This window comes from Gallinula chloropus, assembly GCF_964237585.1.
Source record: "Gallinula chloropus genome assembly, chromosome: 1".
In the NCBI taxonomy this organism is placed as follows: domain Eukaryota; kingdom Metazoa; phylum Chordata; class Aves; order Gruiformes; family Rallidae; genus Gallinula; species Gallinula chloropus.
The window spans coordinates 176,304,751-176,329,220 of record NC_140085.1 but is presented as its reverse complement, the minus strand read 5'-3'; the positions used below and the strand labels follow the sequence as shown (position 1 = coordinate 176,329,220).

General features: G+C 38.8%; 1 protein-coding gene across 1 annotated transcript in view; it reads left to right on the top strand.

Annotated features, from left to right (window-relative positions):
- TDRD3 (tudor domain containing 3) overlaps positions 1 to 14,573 on the top strand; it is a 67,915-nt gene extending 53,342 nt beyond the window's left edge. The window contains exons 12-13 of the mRNA XM_084272043.1: positions 8,251 to 8,387; positions 14,329 to 14,573. Coding sequence (XP_084128169.1) covers positions 8,251 to 8,370 — 120 coding nt within the window. The 3' untranslated portion in view covers positions 8,371 to 8,387; positions 14,329 to 14,573. The remainder of the gene's footprint in view (positions 1 to 8,250; positions 8,388 to 14,328) is intronic.
- The last annotated feature ends 9,897 nt before the right edge of the window (positions 14,574 to 24,470 follow it).

Here is a 24,470-nt window from a genome sequence, read left to right as displayed (position 1 = left end):
TAAGACCAGTAATACAGCAGATAATTCCTCCCATCCCCCTATATGCACGTGTATGGTTTCGCTTGCGAGTGCACTTAATGCAAGGAAAATGAATACTCAACGATTTTCCCCAAGACTATGCAAGTGTTCCTTTAGCTGTAGGTTTAGGACTACGTATGTGTTACCACAAAAAAACCCAAATGTTTCCAAACATCTTTGTTCAACGGGATGTTCTGAAAAACTGGATGAATACTTTATTAAAAGAGGAAAATTGGGGAGAGGAAAGGGCTAAGAATTATATATGAGGGGAAGGATCATAGAATCATAGAATGGCATGAATTGGAAGGGACCCCAAGGGTCATAGAGCTCCAACCCCCCTGTCGATGGTAATGAACCTTTAATTCAATGCTGCTTTCCACAAACTGGCACTATTACTCGTTAGAGTAGCATTACTTACGGCACGTAACTCCTTACAGTGGTTACTGTTACTGATTTCATGTTGTTAAATGTGTTTTGTTGAAAACATTTCTGCTTCTGGTTTGTGGCTTTCTTGCGCTGAACTAAGAAAACTTGATGTGTCAGCTTCTTGTGTGTTATGTATGTAGCAGGTACCTTCTTTTAGATACTGCTAAAAATAAACCTTTAGGTATTCATAGTTTGATATTGATAGTACTCACTGTGAAGAAGCTTTTACCAATAAAAGTTGGTAGTTGTTTTGTTTCGGGGGTGTGATGTGAATGGCTTAAAAGTTCCTTAGAAATACACATTTAAAATTCATTACCTTTTTCTGTATTAAGAGCGTGGTGACAGCTTGCAGGAGGGAATGCTTGTTTCATTTATGAACCTCACAAGAAGAGGGGTGTTTTTTTTTTAATATGTGCCACAGGGAATGACTGGAAGTATGAATGACGTGTGCAATACCCTTAAGGGGAACAGATAAGCTAGCAAATGTCTGTAGGATAATCATGCACCAGACTTACATTATCCTAGTTTTATAGAAATGTAATTTGAATAGTCTATTTAGAAAATGAATGAGTGCTTTGGTTTCAGAGTTGAAGCAGTGAAGTAGAGAGAAATATCTGACTCCATGTTAACTGTTTGGTTGCTTTTAGTTGTTTCAGGTTTTATTAGCTTCCTTGTCCATCCATCAGTTTTTAGATTTCTGGATTTTTCTGAAGAATCTGCAAATTTTCTGTTACTTAGTTTCTAATGTTTATTGCTTCACTCAAAACTGAAGATGTATATTAACAGAATAATTTTAAAATTATGTGTGTTTAAAGCTTAGCTCTAGTTATATTTTATGCAGAGGAAAAAATAGATGAAAATATTTAAATATTAATGCTATATATATCCATTTTTTCAGGATTATTGAAACATTTATTGCAAATTTAGTATCTTAAATTAACATGTATTAAAGTTTTAGTTGATAAATATTGACATATTTTAATATAGCGAAGCCAAAGCTAAAAGTTTCAGCAAAGCTATTGATGTTTTTGCTGTAGAAATCAAATAATTACATAGTGAGTACTGTACATGTAGTGTGTACTCACTTATACACCTGTATAAAGGTTTTAGTTTTAATGCTGGTTTTGTTTTTACTGCTGTTCTAAATAGTAACTGTGGAAGCATGTTCTCTGGCATGCATGCCTAATGGCATGCATGCAGTCTGATGAGAAGGTGTAAGTTCTGCTTCGGCCTGTAAGGTATTTTCTTCCTCAGAGATACCTTTCATTGATCTTAATTCATTGGTTCTAATGTCAAAATCTGTTTCACACACTCATAGCAGCTGAATAAGGGCAGGCTAATTGCATGTTCCATAAGATTATTTTAATGAAAAGAAGGATTTATGAAGAGTGATTACGAGTGTGGTTTCATGGATGGGCTAATTACCAGCCAGCAGTGCTGACAGAAGGAAGCAGTTCTTCCTCCTTGATCTTACCCATCCTGTCCTTTGAACCTGGATTAGTGAAGGTTGCAACTACACACTTGAGCAAGAAAGGAAAAGTGGGAAGAAAGTGATGAAAAAGGTGCAGGAGAAGAGAAAGGAAAGTGGTGTTCTTAGTAGCCAGAATTTACTGTACTGTAGCCTACAAGTCAGGTTGCCGATTTAAAGGGGTGTCACATAGTTGATTCCCTGACTTAGAAAAGATTTAATTGTAGTGTGATGATAGACTTCAAAGTATCCAGGCAAGAGCTAAGTAACAATAGTAATTGTGGATCTTAAATTAACATTCTAAACGTTATATAAAAAGTTAATGTAAATTTTAGCATGTATTTGCTACATTTTAAATGTTATTGTAAAATAACTTTATTTAAACACAGCTACATCCTTACAATTCGTTATGTAATGTATTACTTCGTGTCTTACATGATATGTGTGAGCATACTAAACGTACATTTTCTTTAAAAAAAAAAAGTAATGCGATCCTGACTCCTTTGAAGGCACATGGCTAAGAGTTTATATCAGTTAGAACCATAGAATCATAGGGGTTGGAAGGGACCTCGAGAGATCATCGGGTCCAATCCCCCTGCCAAAGCAGGACCTGACAGGAGTGAGGGGTCAGCTCTATGCAGATCTGTCAGTATAACCTGGAATCCCAATTGTCCTTCTCACTTATAATTTAACTCAGAAATTACTATGGCCATAGGCCCAGTCTAATTTAGATGTGTACTGTGGAAAAAAAATTGTGAGCATCTGCATGCTCACCAAGATTACTTTGAGAGGAGCTGATATTATAAGTAACAAGCGTAACTTGCAAAGAAAATTGATCAAGAGCAAATACGTTGAGTTACTCTGTATTATACACTTCAAAGTGCTCTACTCACAAAGTCACTACTTGGTAAAGATCCTTGCAAATCTACATTAGTGGTAATTTCTCTTTTACTTGGAGTTTTCACACCTCATTTGATAGTTGGCTTTTTTTTTTTTTTAAATTGTGCCCTAAAGCTGAGGTTGTAACTTGTGCTTTTATTAAATGGCAAAACCTATTTTGTCTTCAAAACCTGTTTTCATTCTTAGCTTTTACAGAATTGTAAGATTCCATTTCAGTAACGTAAAAGTTTAACTGAATACTGTAGATGCTTTAGCTAATGATTCTTTTCTTAAGAAGTGTTATATATAGCAATTTAAATTGCTATATGTAGCAAAGGATGTGTTATATATAGAAATTTAAATAATTTTTAGCTTTTTGTAGGCAACTTGTGAATTTTTTCAATATGGCCATGACATGGTTAGGTTTTCTGTTTGGTTAGGGTGGGGGGTGTTGGTGTTTGGTTGTTTTGTTTAATATGCCTCGAAAGTCTTAAGAGTATTTTTGATTGATGTAAACATGGGTTGAGTAGAAGCTGCAAAAAAATCAAAGTGCTCAAAGATTGACACTGGGTGATTAGACAAATAATGCAAGTTTTATTTAGAAAGGAGTTTTACCAGAAAAACAAGAGATCACTTGGTGTGTTAACAGCAAGAGACAACTGTTGCCAGCAGAGTGGGCACTTGAGGAGAGGCGTTAAATCTGGACCAGGAACTGGGAGTTGAAATGAAGAAGTCTGTTTTGCAAGGAACTGTGCACTCTTTGTACGTACTGAGACCAGCAAGTCTTTCACGCGTTGAGAATGTGGGTGAAGTTAAATCTAGAACTTAACCTGAAGCAGTGGTTTGACATTACTGAAATGGAAAATAACTGTGGCTTTTTTTTTCTGCTTTCTGCGTCTCGTTCCGTGATTCCTGGCCCCACACTACTACCCCACACTACTGCTTCATGCCTCCTTGTGCAGGCTCTTGTGCTTATCCCTTAGTAGCCCACAGAGAGCTGTAATTGAAACTACAGCAAAGGGGCCCACTGAATAGAGCAGGATTTTCTGTTCATAAGCAGGACTAGACAAGAGGTAACTAGTTAGTAGGTGGCAAACTGTTGGAGGTGCTCAGCTGTGACTTGCAACTCCATCCCAAATGTATGGGAGCAGAACATTCAGTAAAGCTTTCATGTACTGCATAAATTCTGTCCTGCTCTTTCCTGTCGTACTCCTATTCATTGTCTTCAGAAGTTGTAAGCAAGCGCTTCAAGGAATGTATTTTTTAAAAAAAATAAATTTCTGTAGAATTGTTTAGGTTAGAAAATACCTTTAAGATCAAGTCCAACTGTTGACCTAGCACTGTCAAATCGCTGCTAAATTGTCCCTAAGCACCAAGTCTATACATCTTTTAAATACCTCCAGGGATGGTGACTCAGCGACTTCCCTCAGCAGCCTGTTCCAGTGCTTGATAACCCTTTCAGTGAATATCTTTTTCGTAATACCAAATCTAAACCTCCCCTGGCTTCTAAACAGTTCTGTTGTGAATGTGATGATGAATTAAGTCTTGCAATTGAAATTCAGTGAGAAAGCTTTTAATGAAATACAAATTTACTCAGCTCTAATATTGTTAATTTTAAGAGTAAATTGATTAAGATATTTTAAATGCAGGATTTATAACTTTATTCTTCAGCTCTGAAATACATTGAATTTTTTATGTAAAAGCATGCTAGCAGTCACTTGGCTGGACTGAAGTTATGTACTCAGCTGGTAAAGTATGGTGGTGTGGTACAAGCTCTTCACCATATGTGGATCCAAAATAAAAGCACTTGAATGTGCTCCAATTTTACACTTATTTTGTTCTTGTCTGTCTTATGAGATACAACAAAAACATCAAAAGTGACAGCAGACTTTGAGTCTTGAATGCTGAAATGCGCAGTGACTGATGCTTCCCTGTTCACCACCGTGTTCTACATACCTAAAGAACGCTGACATCCTCCACCATGTGTCTCATGACAATCTAGCCTGTTACAGCAATCATTCCTTTGTGCATTTCATTCTTTGCGTTGTCATTGCTTTTTCCTATGGATCTGCCAGATTTATTCTGACCTTTTGCAGTTGTGCCTGGCAGTATCGTTTTATCTCGGGGTACAGAGCCCTAGGTTTAGGTATTGTGGAGGTACTAAAAAAAAAAATCAGTCCTGGATTTTGGAATATTAGATAAATAATAAGATGGAGATAATAAAATACCTATGTTTTTGGAGTAGTGCGTTAACATGAAACCTCTAGTGGTGATGGAAGAAGAATGAAAATGCTCTGAGAAATTTGTGTCCACCTTTGCTTTATAAAATGTAATCTAGATTTTACATGGATAAGGAAATGGGAAATGGAATAATTGAAACATTGAAAGCAAGCAGCAAGAAAGAATTGAAAAATAGAGTGGATGGCAAGATGTGTGACCTAACTGATTGTAGAGTTATGATGGAAGAAATGTAGACAACTGAAGCTAAAAACTTCTGTTGAAGAACAGAGAAAACAAAGACGTGAACATCGGAGGTACTAAATATGGCTGACCAAGAGAGGATGCTTTTCCAGAAGAGGGATGGCAGTTTCGGGCATGGAATGAAGAGATTTTTAACTAAATTGAGATAAAGATGAACCCAGAAAGAATCCTTAAGAGGGAAACAAAATGGCAATAGAAAGATCAGCAGTGGTGGACTGAAATGGTGGCAGACAATAATTGCAATTCCTTGCAAAACAGGAAGCAATGTTCAGTTAGGACGTGCCTCAACAAGTTGTTACTTTTTAAAATGTTAAATCCAATTAGGATCAAATGTGAACAGGTAAAATCCAAGAAACAAATGACAACGTGTCATCTGATGCAAAGATGGCAGACTTCAAGATAACTATGTGGTAACTGTGTGGGGAGTCTCTGCACAGAGAAGGAGGAGGGAGAAGTTGAAAGGTGTTTTGATGTTCAGATATTTTGATATTGGTTCTTATAATTTGCTGCACTGCTTGGGTTCATTTCACTCAGAGCCTCAAAGTGAGTGTGACTACGGATTTCACTCTTGCCTGTTATAATAAAAATACTTGAATTGAAATGCATGCCTCTGAAGCTCTTCATTCTGTGTCTAAATACAAATGCACCAAACCAGCAATGTGTAAGACAAATTGCGGTTTTAATTGGGTTTTATGGAATTCAAACTATTAACAGGATTAGCTTTGAGATTGGATGAAGATCTGCCGGTCTAAAATACACTCTGAGATACTTAACTTGAGAGAGGGGTTGGCTGGTACAGGTGACATGTGATGCACTTAACTATTTAATCTATTTTGATGTCTGTAAGGCTGCCAAGGTTACAAAGAAAAGATTCACCTCTAATTTGCTACGGTCTCTTGAAAACACCAATTTGTGGTGCTAAACTTTCAGTCATTCATATATGCTACTTAGTTTTCCCATTTCTGGAGATATCACAGTATTGGACATGTGAAATTTCCCCAATTCTTGAAGAGTGAGGTCATCTTATATTGAAGCTTTGGAAAAGAACTTTTAAAAAACCTTGCATTTTTCTTTACTCTTTTGGCAAATAACATGGAACTATTTTCAAGGATTCAGGTTTCTTGGAGTATACTGAAAGAACTAAAGGTATTTAGACCACTTCAGGCCTATAGCTTATCTTTTAATGTTCTGATCCTAGTGCATCTTGCATCATCAGTGACAGGAAACTATTTGATAGACTTAAGTGGAGAGTTTGTACTAGTACTGACACTATTGCAAACTGTGGATTTATTTTGTTAGACATCTGCTTTTCTATTTTTTTTTTTTTTGAAAATCAATGTCTCTGAACCTCTTTATATGAGGGAATCAATAGTGCTGTACGCAGTAAAAGAGGTACACTAAGAAAAGTAAGTTTTGTGGCAGAAACCCATGGTTCCTCGCCTTTGGCTACGGTTAAACTAAAAGATCATGTCAGATGTGCTCTATTCAGTTATGTTGAAAAATCTTGTTTTCTTTTGCAGTCGTTGTACAGACTCCCTGTTGTAGGGCTTAATCTGATGTTCTGGAAAGGCAGCTATAGCCACAGATGTGCCCTGTAAATAGGAGGCATTACCACGAGGAATGTGGTTGTCTGTAACTGTTAGTTTAAAAATGCATGTTTACTGATATTCAAGATGATTCAAAGAGGGCGGTTTTCTCAGTGTAAGATCTGAGTTTTCACAACAGAAAGAAAACTCTGGCTGTAGATTTTCCTTTCTGTCTCTTACATTGAAATATTTTACTGCTGTGACTTGCTCTTACCTGCATGCTGCACTCTAGGACAGTTCCTGAGCATTGGAATTGTTGACAAACTTCTAATGACTTAATCAGTGTTTTTTAGTTTTGTTTCTGTATGCTCCTGTGTAGTGAATGAAAGGGAATTTAGAGTTATTTCCTCACTACTTTTTCCCAAAAGTGGATTTCTTGCAGCATGTTCCCTCTAGACCTGGTGCCTGCTACAGTGCAGTGTGAGGATATTAAAGAAATAAATTCTTAACTGTTTCCCTGAACATACTTCTGTTCAGAAAGCTTATTAATTTTTTCAGCCTGTAATTTTTCCTTCTAATTCTGTTATCAACGCTAATGCTCTTAAGATTCTGCTGTCTTTAATGTGTTCCACCTTCAAAATAAAATATTCCACCAAATTAAGATTTTTTCCTTTCAGTATTTCCTGACCAAATCAAATATGTAGCTATTTTAATCTTCCTTTGAAAATCTGTCTCCTGTCTTCTGATTATTTTTCTTTTCTTCCCCTTCCCCCCGAATTCCATGTAATTTGTCAATATTTTACTGGTATTGAGATGTCTGGGAGAGAATACAATATTGCAAATATGTAATTACCACTCCTCTCATTGTTCAGTGCTTGTATTTATTATTGCTGCACATAGCAAGTTCATATCTAAATTGCTGTCCACTATACTCGTAGGCTTTTTTCATTATTGCTTCATCACAGATTTTTGTTTGCTGTTTCAGATCTGTGTTTCTAGTATGCATATTGCCAGAATTCCTTCTATTTCCATTTCCTAATTATTATTTTCATTCCATGCACATTTCTAAACTCCCAAAAGCTGATATTATTCTTTTTCTGGCAGGTTATTGAGGTTATCTTGCTTCTTGAGTTTGTTGCCTGTATGACTCTTGGAAAATAATTTTGCTTCAATATATATGCTTTTTTTTTCCCCTGCAAATATTTAATAACTTGTGCTGCTGCCTTGGGGATTTGAGTTTTGAGATTCTCTATCTTGTTTTTGTTAGCTTGACGAAGTTTGAGCACCTCACTGCATTTATCTGACTTACTTTATTAAGTGGTCATCAGAACATGATCTCCAGCTGCTCTATGTGCATGAATTCATTCATATGTGTGTATGTATGCATATACCTACTTACATACAGTGTGTTTACCTAGACTTCCATTTTAAAGCAATGTCATTTACCTGCAGGAGGAAGAGGAAGAAACCTACGAGCAAACTCTAGAATTCCGCAGAGGAGGCGATGGTCAGCCAAGACGGTCCACACGACCTACTCAACAATTTTATCAACCCCCAAGAGCTAGAAACTGATTAATAAGAAATAAAAGGTAAATATATGATATTGACGTTTTATTTATGGGTTTAGATTTAAAGAAAAACAGATCTTCAGTGTTCTGAAGAAGTCAGAACTTCAGTCTTTGTGAAGTTTGCGAGAGAACTTTCTACAACTTTGCCAGTAGTTGGTTGCATGAGAACTCCATATTGGGTTGCAGAAGATTAATATTTTGAACAAATAAATTATTGTAATCACCATTTTACGAGCAAATAAACGACTTTAAATTTGTTTAAATTTAAAACTGTTTCTTATTAAAAATAAAACCTCGTTTCTTATTAAAAATATTTATGTACTAAGCAACAGCATATGTATGACCTACTATAAGGAGCAAGCATAGGGCAGTGATTGCTATACCTACAGAGAACTACTGATACTAAGTCAGTGTCTTATCATGTAAGTGAAATTTTTATTGTTAGTCTTCTTAGTTTAGCAGCTACTTGTGATCACCTACAAGGAAGATATGTTTGGCCTATTGCTTCTAAACTTTGGGGGGGTTAAAAAAAGTTTTATCTGGTTTTTACTTGGTAATTTTTTACCTGAGAGCAGTAGCAGTTTTCCTTTATTCATGTACTTTTCAGCTTCTTTACTCTGAAGTAAGTGGCTGTGGTCACTGATGAACTCAGTACTGTCTGTATCTATCCAAATCCCATATTCTTCTTTTTATGTCATTTATGTGATTAAATACTCTTCCTGTATTGTTTAGCATGGGAAGGAGAATTTGCAACTCTAAAATCTAAACATGTGTGAACTCACTATTGAATGGGGAGTTCCAAGGCCTAAGAATATTTACCATACTCTGAATCTTGAGGATACGTTTGCACCCATACTTTATTAATTAGCAGAAATTCAGGTTTTATACATCATCCTGGTAAAATACACTTGATACATGCATATAGAAATCTAAAAAGGATAGCCACATAAAATAGTTCTTTTACTAAACAAATCAAGTATGCTGTACTGCTTTCATTTTGCTTGTGGATCTTGCAAATCCTTAATTTTTAAATGTTGATTACAAGTCTGCCCTGAACGAAGACAGCTTCGTAAAGGAAAATGCTCTTTGGTGTACATCTACATTGTGCCTTTGCCTTGAATCAGATTTTTTATTCCTACTAACCTGTTTGTTTTTACCAAGCTCTCTTCAGCTCCTTTCCTTGCTCCAGTCCTCCACCTTCAGTTGGCTTAATAGGTGCTGCTGATCTCTGCAGCTTTTGATGCAGTAATGTATGATTTTAGTTCTGTGATCGTATTCTAAAATACCTTTTTCATTTGGGGAAGTACTGGTAGTATAAAAGAAAAAATATTTCTGACTCTTTGCCAAGGTGATAATTATTCTATTTTTCTCCATACAATTCTATTTCCTATTTTAAGTGTATCAATAAACATCTTGCAAAAAAAATTATGCAGAAATAATTCTGTGATGTGCGTGGAGCTGAGTTTGAAACCAGCTTGGTTAGTTCAGAGGAGTGTCACTGTGATCAGCTGAATGAAGTGTGCTCAGTGTAGGCAGCATTCAGAACCATGGAAGGGGATTTTTTCTGTCTTTAGGTGATACTGGTATTTATTTCACAGTATAAATCTGGGAAACTGTGTTTTGCTTCAGTCAGCTGGGGTGGGATGGGGGCAGGAACAGACATCTAGAGAGCGTGATAGTAATTCCTGTATCTCAAGAAGAGCAAATGAATTGTTGGCAAGTAAGGAACAACCTTTCTAAGGCACAGGTGGTTATTCCTTGCAGGTTTTCTTTACTGTGCTTACATTAAAGGTTCTAGCAGGATCCTAATTTAAATGGACAGCAGTCATGGTATCAAAACCCACCTGCCATAAAAAATAAACAGTTACATCCCTTACCCTGCCCCCATCCAAGTACTATTGTTTCCTGTCAGGCATCTCTAAAGCAAGGGGTTTTCTTCAGGTGGCAAATAGTGTCAGTTAAATAAACTGAAATGCCTTTGTCAACAAGTAGTAATGGACTCTTCTCATCCAGCAAAAGCAAAATTCAAGCTATATTTTGGAAAAAAAATGTGTTATCAAGCTGAATATAATTTTTCAGCAACTACTTTGCTTTAAGAAGTACATCTTTTATTAACAGTATTTCCAAATACATTTTTTTTCATCATAGTAATTTTAAGCTTTCTTCCTAAGTTGATCAAATGAGGTATTTCCTGTGTCCTCTTTTGGCCTAGGATGGTTTACCTCAACATCTGCTCAAATTAGGTAATACCAATTTGTTATCCAAATCTCTTACGTACAATCAGTGGCAGGTTAAACCTGGTAAATTTTGGCTAATTTTGTAAGTCTAACTCTGCTGGAATTCTCTAACTCTGCACTTTTTTTTTCCTGCAATACAAATAACAAGTGTTGTAAGAGTTATTCACACCTTAAATAGTTGTTGCTGTAAGCAAATTGATTGTGAGAAAAAAAAAAAACTTATTGTTTGATAGGAAGATTCATTCTTTCTAGATCAAAATGGTCAATGCCATCTTCTTTGGCTACTCCAACTGAACTGTCTTGAAAGGTAGTTAAGTGAAAACTCTCTCTAAATGGCTAGAATGTAGTCAGTTTGAATATTTGTGTATTTTTAGTATAAAATTATTTGCTAAATCTAGCTACTTTAATTAAACTGCTTGATCAGATTTAGACTTGCATTCGGAAAATTTCCAGTATAAAATAATGTAACAGCTGTAGGATGTTAACACTAAAAAGTTGTCACGGCAGGAAATTGATCTTAGATTCTTGAATGCAAGGATCACTCAGGTAGAAAAAGAAAATGGAGAAGCAACAGATGTTTTCTGTACAGAGTGTGGGTGGGCTATGTAGGCATAATTAGGTCCTGTATTATTTTCAGTCAAAACAATCCTTTCTTTTGTCTAGAATTTCTAATAGGGAGTTTTTTTTCCTCTGCCACTGTGTTCAAGTGAGTATTTGAAAAACTGAACATTCCGTTCCTCTTGAAGAGTGGGGGATTTGTGGTCATCTCTGAATAGCATCAAAACTGGAACTTCTTCCTCAGTTTCAGATCCACTCTATAGCAAATATTTTTGAGAATAAAAATAGCACAGAATCACTAGGTTGGAAAAGACCTTTGAGATTGAGTCCAACCATACCCATCCTCTACTAAACCATATCCATGAGCACCTCATCTACCCATCTTTTAATACATCCAGGGTTGGTGACTCAGACACCTCCCTGGGCAGCCTGTTCCAGTGACCGATAACCCTTTTGGTGAAGAACTTCTTTGTAATGTCTGATCTGAACCTTCCCTGTCTCAGCTTGAGCCCATTCCCCCTTGTCCTATCACCTGACCAACAGCCACCTCTCTACAACCTTCATTCAGGTAACTGTAGGCGGTGATAAAGTCTCCCGTCAGCCTCCTCTTCTCAAGACTACACAACCTCAGTTCCTGGTCGCCCTTCTCTGGATGCACTCCAGGACCTCAGTGTCTGTCTTGTAGTGAGGTGCCCAAAATTGAACACAGTATTTGAGGTGCAACCTCACCAATCACTCATCATAGTGCTGTGTCCAGAAGCTTTTTCTTTGTGATACAGAGTAGCTTTTGTCTGCTAGATTTGCTTTCTGTAGTTCCTGTAGACTCCGGTGTAGCTGTCTTCACTTGTCTTGTTTGACAGGTAAAGTGATGTGAGTGGGTGTTTAGTGTGAGTACTGTGGTGGCCATATTTATTGGATACAGCTTATAGCTCCCCAAAGAGCATCTTGTACTACTATACATCTTATACTTCAGTTGCGGTTTGGAATGCATAACACTTGACCTGATGAGGTACTGGTTTTAAACAGTGGAATTCGAGGGGAAACCAGTAATGAAAATCTATTAAGCTTTTCCAAAAATAAGTGGTGGATGTAGTGAGTTCTCTGATTTTTAAATGTAGGCAGAAAGTCAAATTTTAGTCCTTTTCTAAATTGCTTTCACCTTACCCAGACTTGTACAACAGTGAAGCTTTACTGTCTTGACGTGTAAAAATCAGGAATATTGAATGCCATCTCCTGGAAGTGGATTCCTGTATGTTTTTTTTCCTTCTTTTTATTACCTAGAGTTTTTGAGGGCATGGCATACTGTTCTTATTTCATGCTTTTGATAACTTGTTAGATGAAGGCATGATTTATCAGGAGGAGTTTTAAGGGATCCAATGAGACAACGCTTTCCACAGCTTACTACTGAAGAATGCTTAATGACACCTTTACTCTCTGAGGAGTACTTCTGTATTATGTAAAGTAACTTTTTTTTTTCTCCTGCAAAGAGGTAGAGAGCCCTTGTTGATGATTATTTTATATTATAAATTAGTAAATTCTATAGAATATTAAATACTATAAATACATTTAAAATGCCAAGGTGCTTTGTTTTGAAAGGCAACTTCATCTTAAAAATAAAGTTCACTGTCCATATTTGTATTGAGTATGGTAGAGATGTAACAAAATGAAACATTATCTCCATACTGTAGATATGTCACCTTTGACTCAAAAGCTTTTAGAGCTATCTATGTTGATGTTACATCACTTGACAGGGAGGACTTACTAGCACTAGTGCAACAATGCACTGCTTCCTGGCTTAGTGTTCAGCATACTTATCTAGGGGTTGAAGCTTCCCTGGCAAATCTGCAATTAGTATTGACAAATACCAGCATACAATCTGTATCAAAAATGTAATGGGGTCTTAAGTGTGAGGAGGATTAAGTTTTTAAAGTTGTTTTTCTTACTTGAAGTTTTTTAATCCTGAGTTGTTTCTTAAAAGTGGAATCTGTATCCATGGGCTTGTTCAGCCTGGAGAAGGTAAGTCTCTGGGGACACCTTATTGCTGTCTATCAGTGCTTAAAGTGGGTGTCTTAAGAGGAGACAGACATTTTAGTAGGGCTTGTAATGATATAACAAAGAGTAATGTTTTTAAATTAAAAGAAGGGAGATTCAGGCTAGATACAAAGAAGAAATCTTTTGCAATGAGGATAATGAAACACTGTCACAGGTTACCCAGTGAGGTTTTAGGTGCCCCATCCCTGGAGACATTCGCAGTTAGCTCAGGTGGAGCTCTGAGCAACCTGATCCAGTTGAAGATTTGCCTGCCCATGGCAGGAGATTTGGACTAGTAGACTTCTAAGGCTCCCTTCTGATCCCAAACCATTCGATGATGCTGTCCTTCTGAAGAGATTGGTGCCACGCTCTTCCATGCTTCAGGTGTTAAGAAAGTTGATACAGACTCGCAAGAAGTCTTGACTTGCTGAAGACAGAGTGATAGAGTAGTAATGTTAAGGGGAAGTAGCAGAAGTATAGGGTAGTCAGTACTTACTGTGGTTACAGTTGACCTAGACATTTATTAATACCCAGCAGTTTGAGGTAGAGAATGCTAACTCAGAGTTTTATCAGTGTTGCTCGGAGAGCCCTTGAACCGCCCTAGGTAGTTTAGGGAATGAGTCAAATACTAGCTTGAACAGGTCTGTAAAATAAAATATTCTTTCCTGAGCTTACACTTCCTGTATAGAAAGTCATGATAGTATGAGAAGAGGGGAACAAGGAATCAATAATGTTTTGAAGGATCATGGCTTTTTGAGTTGCTTGAAAGAACCCAAGAGTGTGAACCTATGAACGATTGGTCGTTATCTGTTTCTTGGCTCTTCCTTTATACCACGATAGAATTGATTTACACTCTGTCAAACTTGGCTATAAAATCTATACTGAAGTCCTTACCCAATGGGCAAACTGCATTTTTGTGAGAAGTAATTTCCAGAAAGCATCCTTTCCTTGTATACCAATCATATTTATTGTATTGAAGGGCAACCTTCTGATTCGTTCTTTTAAAGATTTAGATCTCTACTGAAAAGCAGATATTCATTCTTGGAGGAAGGAAATGAACTAACAGTGAAGAGCATGTTGTGCTAAGACCAGAGAGTTTTTATGCTTATCTATTGTATTTTATTTCTTTCATTTAGAAACCTCGGGATGGGGGGGAAATTCACTGGCAGCTCCAACTTGCTGAAGACTTCTAGAAGAAATTCTGGCTTTTCCCAAGCAACAGGATGGAATGAGGAAAGCTCATGTGAGCAGAAGGAATTTGGACCTGACACCACAACAGACTTTTTTAAAGTTCTTAGTTATATGAAGCTGAATACTTTTTACATATGAAAGAGGCAAATTGTCATTGCTGCCATCAATAAAACCACAGTGCACTATTCTATTCTTTGCCTTGTATTCTTTTTACTGAGCCCCCATTGTTAGCTAACATAATACTAATGTTTCATGATTTTTACTCATTTTGAATTGATTTTGGTTCGAATATTGTTTCTGGTAAAGTCAAAGTGAAACTTGTATTTTCTCAAAAGCAGACAGGATTGGGCATTTAATTTAGATTTTAGCCTAGCTGTAGTGAAAGATGTTAAAAGAAATTACGCTGGTTATTGCACAGTGAAATTATGAATAGGTTTTGACTGTCTTTTCTGTGTTTATTTTCCAAAGTTGCTGAAGTCCAAATTACAAATTTGCCCATTATTTTTTCCATGATCTGTGACTGAAATGTTGAAGACAAAAAAAATCACCTTCAATAGTCATTTTTCTAAAGTAATTTTAGGTAAATATTTTCTTTTTAGGGATATTTATATTGCTGAAATAGTAACGTTTCTAGAAGGTACAGGAAAGTTGTTTAAACAAAAATATTGAAAGGTGCATATAAGTATTTTAAACAAATATGTGTATACATGCACACATGTGCAACCTGTTGAATAGTAGGTTCTAACTTTCTTGTAGCTTTAAAGTCTGCTTTTATTGCCTCATATTACTAGAATTTTTCAATTATCATTGATGCTTGAAAGACTTATGTCAAACTACTTTTATTCGAAGCTGTATCTTTGAATCTTATGTGATTATTACAAATAGTTGAATTTTCACTATTTCTTATAGCTGAGAAGCACTGAAGTTCTGTGTACCATGCAAATCCCTTCTAAGCTTTATTCTGATCATTTAATTAAGATTAAAGTAGCACATATGTTTTGAGGTAGTTCTGTAAAGGCAGAATTTTACCTGAGATGTATTGGTGGTATAATTTGTGCAACTAATTATACTGAATTTCTCTGAGTGCACATACAAAACACTGTTTGGACAGAACCTGGTTTATCTGGATGAAAAGAAGTTTTATATTGATGATGTAATTGAATGTATTTGCAGTACATAATGTAGATTACTGTCCAAATGCAGTCAGATCTTAGCAAGCACATAAATATTTGCAGAATAGTAAGGAACCAAATGCTTGCTGCCTTAATGGGTCCTAAGGAGCTTCTTGAGAATTACAATGCAACTCACTAAGAACTCTGAAGAAATTTGGAAACTCAAAACATGAGCTTTACAATGTTGAAGTTACGATTAATTGACACACGAGAAAGGTTATGAAGTTTGTTAGATTTAAGTTAGAAACCAGTTTCCAAATATTATGAGTCATTCTGGTCAGTTCTGCTAAATTGTACCAGCAAATAAATAAATGGTAGATCTAATACGTTGGATGTTGGATGCTTTACTTCCAGAATTATTGTTCAGACCACTGATAGCAGCTATTCAGCTTCATAAAGTGATGCAGCCATAGCATCGTTCTAAAAAAGCAGGTTTGATTTTCCTGTGCATTAAATGAGCTCTATAATCAGTGTACCAAAGCAATTTCTGAAATTAAAATAATTTTTATGGGTTTTTTGAGCCTTGATTCTTGCTGTGAACTAAATCATAAAATTCAGAAAACTGCAGTCTGATGTAGTGACCTGTAAATCATAAAGCCTACTTAGGAAAATTTGAAGGCTGGGAATATAATGCAGTATTCCTGTGTAGTGTTTGTGGTGTTCTGAAATTACTTTATATATGTGCAGCTGCCTGTAGGCAGATGAAGTATATTTGAGAATGTTGGGTTTGTTTGCAAAACAGCAAGGGCCATGTCCTGGTCTCTTCATCGGTGCTGAGGAACTGGAGACCTAGAGTAAGCAAACAGCTGGAGAGTCATCTTGAAAATACATGCTGTCTTGGTGTGATTTATGGTTCTTTTCTGCTGTGGTTTCGACTGAAGTAACTTCTCTTGAAAGCTCTGCATGTTGAGGATCTGAAGAACAAGCGATTTGAGTAGATAAAAACTCTGTCAACCTGTTCTGAAAAGCAAGAATTTGTAAATTCGCTCTTATTGATTCCTGTACCTGGAAATAACATGGTGATAAACTGGGTATGTATAAAAATTGTTTTCTTGTTTTGCATAATCCATCAAAACTACAAATACAGTAATTTGGTGGCCATAATGTAGTAAACTTTATATACAAAAGAACAAGATTAATTTATTTAGAATTATGTACAGAAAACGTTTTGACAACTAGGCAGGTCTTCAAAACTGATCTAATTTGTCAGAAGCAACAGCAAAAGTAAGCTCCTGAACTTGGGGCTGTGTCTGTGTAGTTATTAGTGGTTGATAAGGAGCACTGGATACTGATCATCCACATAGAAATCAAGCTAGTGAATAAATGAAAAATTTTGGAGTTCTCTTGATGAGTGGGGTCTGTGGGAAGGCCAACGATGGGTGTGTAGTAGCAACGGAGCACCATAGATGGTCTGAAAAATAAATTCTGCAGTTGCTTCTAAGGAAAATATTTGTAATCATAGTGCCTTGTCATACTTCATCCAGCTTGATTAATACGTTTCTGTCTCCAAATGGATTCATAGGTAAGTGTTGCTCAGGAGTTACCCGTGTTATTTCAGGCAGTTCAGTATTTCATGGGATCTTGAATGCTTTGATCTTATACCATATGTTTCTAAACTACAGATGTGTACTGGGGGACTAGAATAGCATATATGATGTTAGTGTTCCATGTGCTACTTGAGTAGGTAAAACAGCTTCCTTCAACTTTGAAAAAAAATCTAATGTGAAAATTTGATAATGTCCTGGTTTCAGCTAGGATGGAGTTAATTTCTTTTCTAATAGAAGATGGAATGCTCTGTTTGGGAGCTAGGATGAGAGCAGGGCTGATAGCACCCTGATGTTTCTAGTTGTTGCCAAGCAATCAAGGACTTTTTCAGTTGTTCATATTTCCCTGCTAACGAGAAGGGAGGGGACGCAGCCAGGACAGGTGACCTGAACTGGCCAAAGGGGGTATTCCATGCCAGTTATGTCATGCTCAGCATAAAAGGGGGGCTGGTGGGGGGAAGAGCAGGCAGCTCATCCTCACTCCTACCAATTATCAAAGATTTTATATGAGTTTAATTGATGGAATAATACAGATTATGTACTCTGGCATTTCACTGCTCTGACATATCAATCCCTTTAGGTATTTTATGATCAAATGCTCCTAATAACAGACATTCTTGATGGTCAGGTAGTGTGCTTTTTACACCAACTGGTTGGATTAAAAGGTATATAAAAACTTTAGCATTGTTATGGCAAAGTTCAGATACATCAAGGTGTAATTAATCAGGAGTAGGAGCTTGTAGCTAAGTTTCAGTGTATGGTACCTCAGAAATTACAATTAAATTCAACCTCTACTGCTCCATTTGTCTCAGTTGCTTTAACTTTGAGCTTTCATTTTCAAAAGAAAAAAAAAAGACTAAAATCTTACAGCTGTACATAAACCACTGAAAATGTGGCTGAATTTAAATTAAGAAGCTGATGCCTGCTGCATATTTAGAAAGTTTTAAACAGTTGCAAGAGTTTTGAAATGGGAAAACATGCCATGCATGCTAGCTGGGAACCTTTGTGTTCTGTGGCTGTGGAATCTGGCATTTTTTCCACAGTATTGAAGATCTGAACAATTGCAATATACAGGAGTCATATTTGAAAACAGCACTTCATTCAGTCTCTGTGTACCTGTGAGGAACCTGGCTTTAGCTCCTTCTGACTCCAGCACTTTGTAAGAAGCCAGGCAGCAGCTGGGAGTCTCAGTTGAAATCGGAGGTAGAGAGGTTAAGATGCTGTTGTTGGTCTCTGAGTTATTCCTAACTTAGTGTGAGAGGCTGTACTCTGTACTTGAAAAACATGGAAGAAGCTGGGGCTCTGGTTGCACAGGTAAGGATGAATACTGTATCAGTAGTGTGTTGCAAAGGGCAGTTGTGTACACTTCAACAAGGACAAGATAGGTGTAAAAGCATAGCTATCCAAGTGATGATACAGCAACAATTCTGCCAGATAACTGCTGCCTGCAAAGTATTTTGCATCATGAAATGCAGCCTCTGGGAAGGCAGACCTGGTCCTGTTCAGGAGCCTGGTTGAGAGAGTCCCTTGGGAGGCAGTCCTGGAGGGTGGAGGAGTCTGTGAAGTCTGGAAACCCTTTAAGAAGGAAATCTTAAAGGCACGGAAGCAGGCTGCTGCAATTGCTGAAAGATGGGGAAGAAGACTGGCCTGACTTAACCATGAGCTTTGGCTGGAACTTGGGGGAAAAAAAGAGAATTTATGGTCTTTGGAATGGACAGGCAAATCAGGAGGGCTACAAAGATGTCATTAGACTATACAGAGCAAAAAAGAGAAGGGCTAAAAGCCCAGCTAGAAATTAATCTGGCTACTGCCATAAAAGCCAATAGAAAATGTTTCTATAAATATATTGGCAACAAAAGGAGAGTTAAGGAGAATCTCCACCCTTTATTGGGTGGGGGGGAATGCATAGTGACTAAAGGTTGTACTCTGACTTATTCTAGAAAAAGGCATTATACATCTACCCTTACAGGCTACTCTAGATGCCACAGCACCCTGTTTCCTGGTCCTTGGAAAAAAAACAAACAGGCACCTAGATCCATATTCATCCCTTCAAATCTTTGGCATTAAATGAGGAAGCTGGCATACTGAGAGAGCTGGTGCAAGATCTCACCGAGCCACTTTCCATCATGTATCAGCAGCCCTGGCCAACCAGGGTAGTCAGAGTTGACTGGAGGTTAGAAAATGTGACACCATCCCCAGGAAGAGCTGGAGGAGGATCCAGGAAACTAAAAGGCTGCCAGTCCAACCCTTGGTGCCAGGAAAAGTTATAGAGCATACAGTGTGCTGTCGCATGGTGCATACAGGTGACCAGGCACAGTCAGCATGGGCCTATGAAAGGCAAGTCTTCCTTGACTAACCTGATCTCCATTTGTGATGAGATGACCTGCTTAGTAGGTGAGGGAAAAGATGTGGATGTTGTCTACCTGGACTTTAGTAAGGCCTTTGACATCGTTTCCTGCAGCATTCTCCTGCAGAAACTAGCTGCCCATGGCTTGCACAGGTGTACCCTTTGCTGGGTAATAAATTGGCTGGGTGGTCAGGCACAGAGATTGGTGGTGAATGGAGTTAAATCCAGTTTATATCCAATCACAAGTGGTCTTCCCCAGAGCTCAGTGCTGGGGCCAGTTCTGTTTATTGTCTTTATCAATGCTGTGGACAAGGGGATCGATTGCACCCTCAGTAAGTTTGTAGACCACACCAGGTTGGGCAGGAATGTTGATCTGCTTGTTGGTAGTAAGGATCTACAGAGGGATCTGGACAGGCTTGATTGATGCGTTGAGGCCAACTGTATGGGGTTCAACAGCTCTCGGTGCTGGCTTCTGCAATGGGGTCACAACACCACTGTGCAGCACCACAGGTTTGGGGAAGAGTGGCTTGAAAGCTGCCAAGGCTTGAATGAAGAGGTTTGACGTGGACATGGGACTGTTGATCTATAGCAGCTGAATATCAGCCAACAGTGTGCCCAGGGGGCTAGGAAGGCCAACTGCCATCTGGGTTTGCATCTGAAATAGGGTGGCCAGCAGGACTAAGGTAATGATCACCCCCCTGTACTCAGCACTGGTGTGGCTGCACATCAAATACTGTTTGGTTTTGGGCCCTTCACTGTAAGACAGATACTAAAGTGCTGTAGAGTGCCTAAAGAAGAGTAACCAAGCTGATGAAGGGTCCAGAGAGTAAGTCTTATGGGGGTAGCTGAGGGAACTGGCATGTTCAGTGTGGAGAAAAGGAGGCTAAGGGGAGACCTTATTGTTCTCTACAACTACCTAAGAGGAGGTTGTGGTGAGATGGGTGTCAGTCTCTTTTCCCAAGTAACAAGCAATGGGACGATAGGAGAGAGGCTCCAGTTGTGACAGGGGAGGTTTTAGATTGGGTATAAGAAAAATTTCTTCACCAGAAGAATTGTCAATCACTGGAACAGGCTGTACAGAGAAGTGGTTGAGTGATCATCCCTTGAGGTATTTAGAAGATGTGTAGATGTGGTGGTTAGGGACATGGTTTGGTGGTGGACTTGGCAGCATTAGGCTAACAGCTGGATTTGATCTTAAAGGCCTTTTCCAACCTAAATATTTGCATGTTTTTCTAATTAATAGAATGCACAGTATTTATAGAAAGAATATGAGATTTAAGATCATTTGAAAGTATCACTACCATTTGTTTGACTTTTGTTTTTTAATAATTATCTTGATGAGGATGTTTACTTGAAGTGTAGGTGGGATGCTGCTGTTTTCTAGTAGGACAACAATAATAATAATCACTCACTAGGTTTTTTTATTTTTTGTTTTCTCTCTTCATTGGTGTTTAGATGTAATCATAGCTATGTACTGTTGTTTCCTTGATACTAGTGATACTAAACTAAATTTATGTCCTTATGTGATCCAAACATTGATGTTTCCTGCTGTAGTTTTTGTACTTCCTACTATATAGAAATCACTCATGAATGGTGAGTCACACTGTTCCTTCATTATGTACAATTATGTTCTGTCTGGGCGACAGGTACCCACAGGGTGATTCATGGATCTGTCAAGGAAATGTGTGTCCGGAGTCTGGACCACACTGTTCAGTAGGGCTGGTTTTGACCTGCAGCCTGCAAACTGGTAACCATAGCATCAGTCATTTCTCTGACTTTTCCCTAGATGATGTAACACCTACAATTCAAAGCCAGCATAATGCAGAACAATAACAATAGTTAGTTTCGGTTTAGTATGTCGTTTTTTCTGGGAAAAAAAAAAATCTGTAAAACAGGGGAAACTTCTGGCTTAGCATTAACCAGGCAGGAATAATACCACTCTGCACTTTTCTCTCAGATCCTTTTGTCAAAGAATCCTAGGGGTTGGAAGGGACCTCAAGAGATCATTGGATCCAACGCCCCTGCCAAAGCAGCTCCCTAGGACATATTACATAGATAGGCATCCAGACAGGTCTTGAATATCTCCAGAGAAGGAGACTCCACCACCTCTCTGGGCAGCCTATTCCAGGGCTCTGTCACCCTCACTGTGAAAAAATTCTGCATTTTGGTGCGGAACTTCCTGTGCTCCAGCTTGCAGCCATTGCCCCTTGTCTTGTCTCCACAGACCACTGAAAAGGGGCTGGCCAATTCCCCCTGCATCCCATACTTCAGATATTTATAAACATTAATGAAGTCCCCCCTTATTCTTCTTTTCTCTAGGCTGAACAGTCCCAGCTCACTCAGCCTTTCCTCATAAGGGACTCTCTCCAGGAGATCCCTGTCTTTTTTATACAAAAGACTGCTTATCAGTGCTACTTTAGATTTTAATATCACAGTTTCAAGGTAATTTTGACTTTCATTACTTAGGCTGTAGACTTTTATCTGGGTATTTCTTCAGCGGAGTAAATAGGAGTCTCCCGAGTCCTCTACATATGAGGACTTTGTTAATTTTTTGTGGACATTGATTTAACTTCTCCCCTTGATAAAATTCTGAGCTCTTGAAAGCACTTAGTTCTGCTATTCCAAATTATTCCTATTACCAGACCGTTCCGGGATTTAATTCCTTAGCAAGCTAAAAATCTTCTAACTACAGCCTAAACGTGTTCAGTTACACATACTTGGGCTTATGTCACCATTGACCTTCAGTTGAAAGAGCTCTCATCTGACCCTTGAGGTGTTTGTAAGCAATTTCCAAACCCTGCTGCGTGAGGGCATGGAAGAACAGCACCCCACGAGTCCGGTTCAGTAACCGTTTGCGGTGCGGTCGCATCCTCTCACAGGAGGCTCTATGACTCATTGTGGTCCTTCATGCCTATAATGCAGGCAGTCCTTTCTGTTCAGCTGTCTGTGCCTTCATTGAACTGATTAATTCTTTGAGCTTGTTTCTTCGTGTGTCTGCCACCTTTTGATCAGTGGAAAAGGCTGTATAGTGTTGCAGCACAGCACACGTTAGAAGGGACCTCTAGGCCAACCTCCTACTCAAAGCAGGATCAGCGATGAGATCAAATACGATTGCTCAGGGCTCTATCCAGTCAGGACTTGCAAACATTTGGGGAGGCAGATGCATTAGCTTTCTGTGCTCCAATGTTTGACTGACTGCCCTCATGGAGGGCGGAGAGGGGGGAGCCTTGCCTTATATACAGTCTGAAACTGTCCTATTTTAATGTATTCTAGTTGTCTTTCCTCCTGCCATACACCACTCTGGAGACCCTGGCACTATTTCGGTAACGCTTCCTGTGGTAAGGCTGCTGTTAGCACCCTCTGTCTGTAGCTGTTTCTCCTCCAGTTGAACAAGACACCATTTCCTTGGCTTCTCCTCATGGGGCTGTCATGGTTTTACCCCTGCTGAGAGCCGAGATCCACGCAGCTGCCTGCTCTTTAAAGGAAAAGAGCAGGGGAAGGAGGGGGCGGGGACGGGGGGAGAGGCAAGGGAAAGGAAAAGGAAGGGGCAAATAACAACCCCAAAACCAAGAAACCAAAAAGCCCGTGGGTTGGGATAAGGATAGTTTACTAAAGTAGCAGAAAGATAAAATATAACAATGCTAACAGGACTTTAGATCAAAAAATATATGAAGCTGTTGATACACAATGAAGTTTCTCACCGAACCCACAACTCAGGCCGTGCCACCCAGAGCCATCCCGGAACCCAACTGACCCCCAAAACCGCGCGTCCCGGAGCTGCCCCACTCCTCCTCCCATCAGCCCCCCTTTATACTGGGCAGGACGTAATTGGCATGGAATACTCTCTTTGGCCCATTTGGGTCACCTGTCCTGGCTTCGCCCCTCCTTTCTCATGAATAGAGAATTATGAAGAGCTGAGAAAGTGCTTGACTGTCTGACAGCAACTAAAAACATCAGGGTGTTACCAGCACTGCTTTCATTTTAACTCTCAAACGCAGCATTCCATCCACTGCTACAAAAGAAGTTAACTCCATCCTGACTGAAACCAGGACACGGGCATGTGCTCCAGCAAAGGCAGGTAGTTTGGTAATGAATATAGAGAAACTGAGTAACCAGGAAAGCTAAAGCCCTGACAGAATTAGCCAGGGACATCAAGGACAACAAGAAAAGTTTCCATGTGTCAGTGATAAAAGGAAGATGAGGAAAAATGTGGGCCCCCTCCAGAACAAAACGGAAGACCTGGTTTCCAAGGATATGGAGAAAACGAGGTACTCAATGAATTTTTTGCCTCAGTCTTCATCACCAAGGACAGAGAAAGCAAAGGCTGGGAGAATGGGGAACTGGCCACTATAGGAGAAGATCTGGTCTGAGACCATCTAAGGAACCTGAAGGTGCACGAGTCCATGATGTTAAGCTCAGCATGGCAATGGACACTTGCAGCCCAGAAAGCCAACAGTTCGATTTCCTGTCTACCAGTATCCACATGTCTTTTTTTCCACAGAGCTACATCTCAGCCAGCGAGTCCACAGCCTGTAGCACTGCAAGGCCTTCTTCCTTCCCTAGCACTGGACTTCTTATTTGTCCTTTAATTAATGATATTCCTATTGGCCCATTCTTCCAGCTTGCCCAGGTCCATCTGAATGGTAGTCCTTTCCTACCCTCTCACCTCCAGTTTGGTGTCAAACGTTGTGAGCAACCATCTCATTGCCTCTTTCAGGACACTGATAAAGATGTAAAAAAGGACAGATCCCAGCAGACACCCCTGTGGGTACTCATTACTGGTCTCCAGGCCAGTAGGTTTGTTGGTCTTCTGCAAAGAAAGCATGTCAGCACTCAGTGACTGCTCTGGTCCTTGAAGCATCTTCCCTTTCCTTAAGCACTGCAGATGGAAAAGAAATGTTGGTAGGACAAAGCTTAGTTGGTAATAATGAGGTAATTATTCAAGTAATTGGGGGCTTATCAGACCATGATGATCTGTTCTTCAGAGACAAGTGAAACCTTTGCTCAGGAAGAGGAATTTGCCA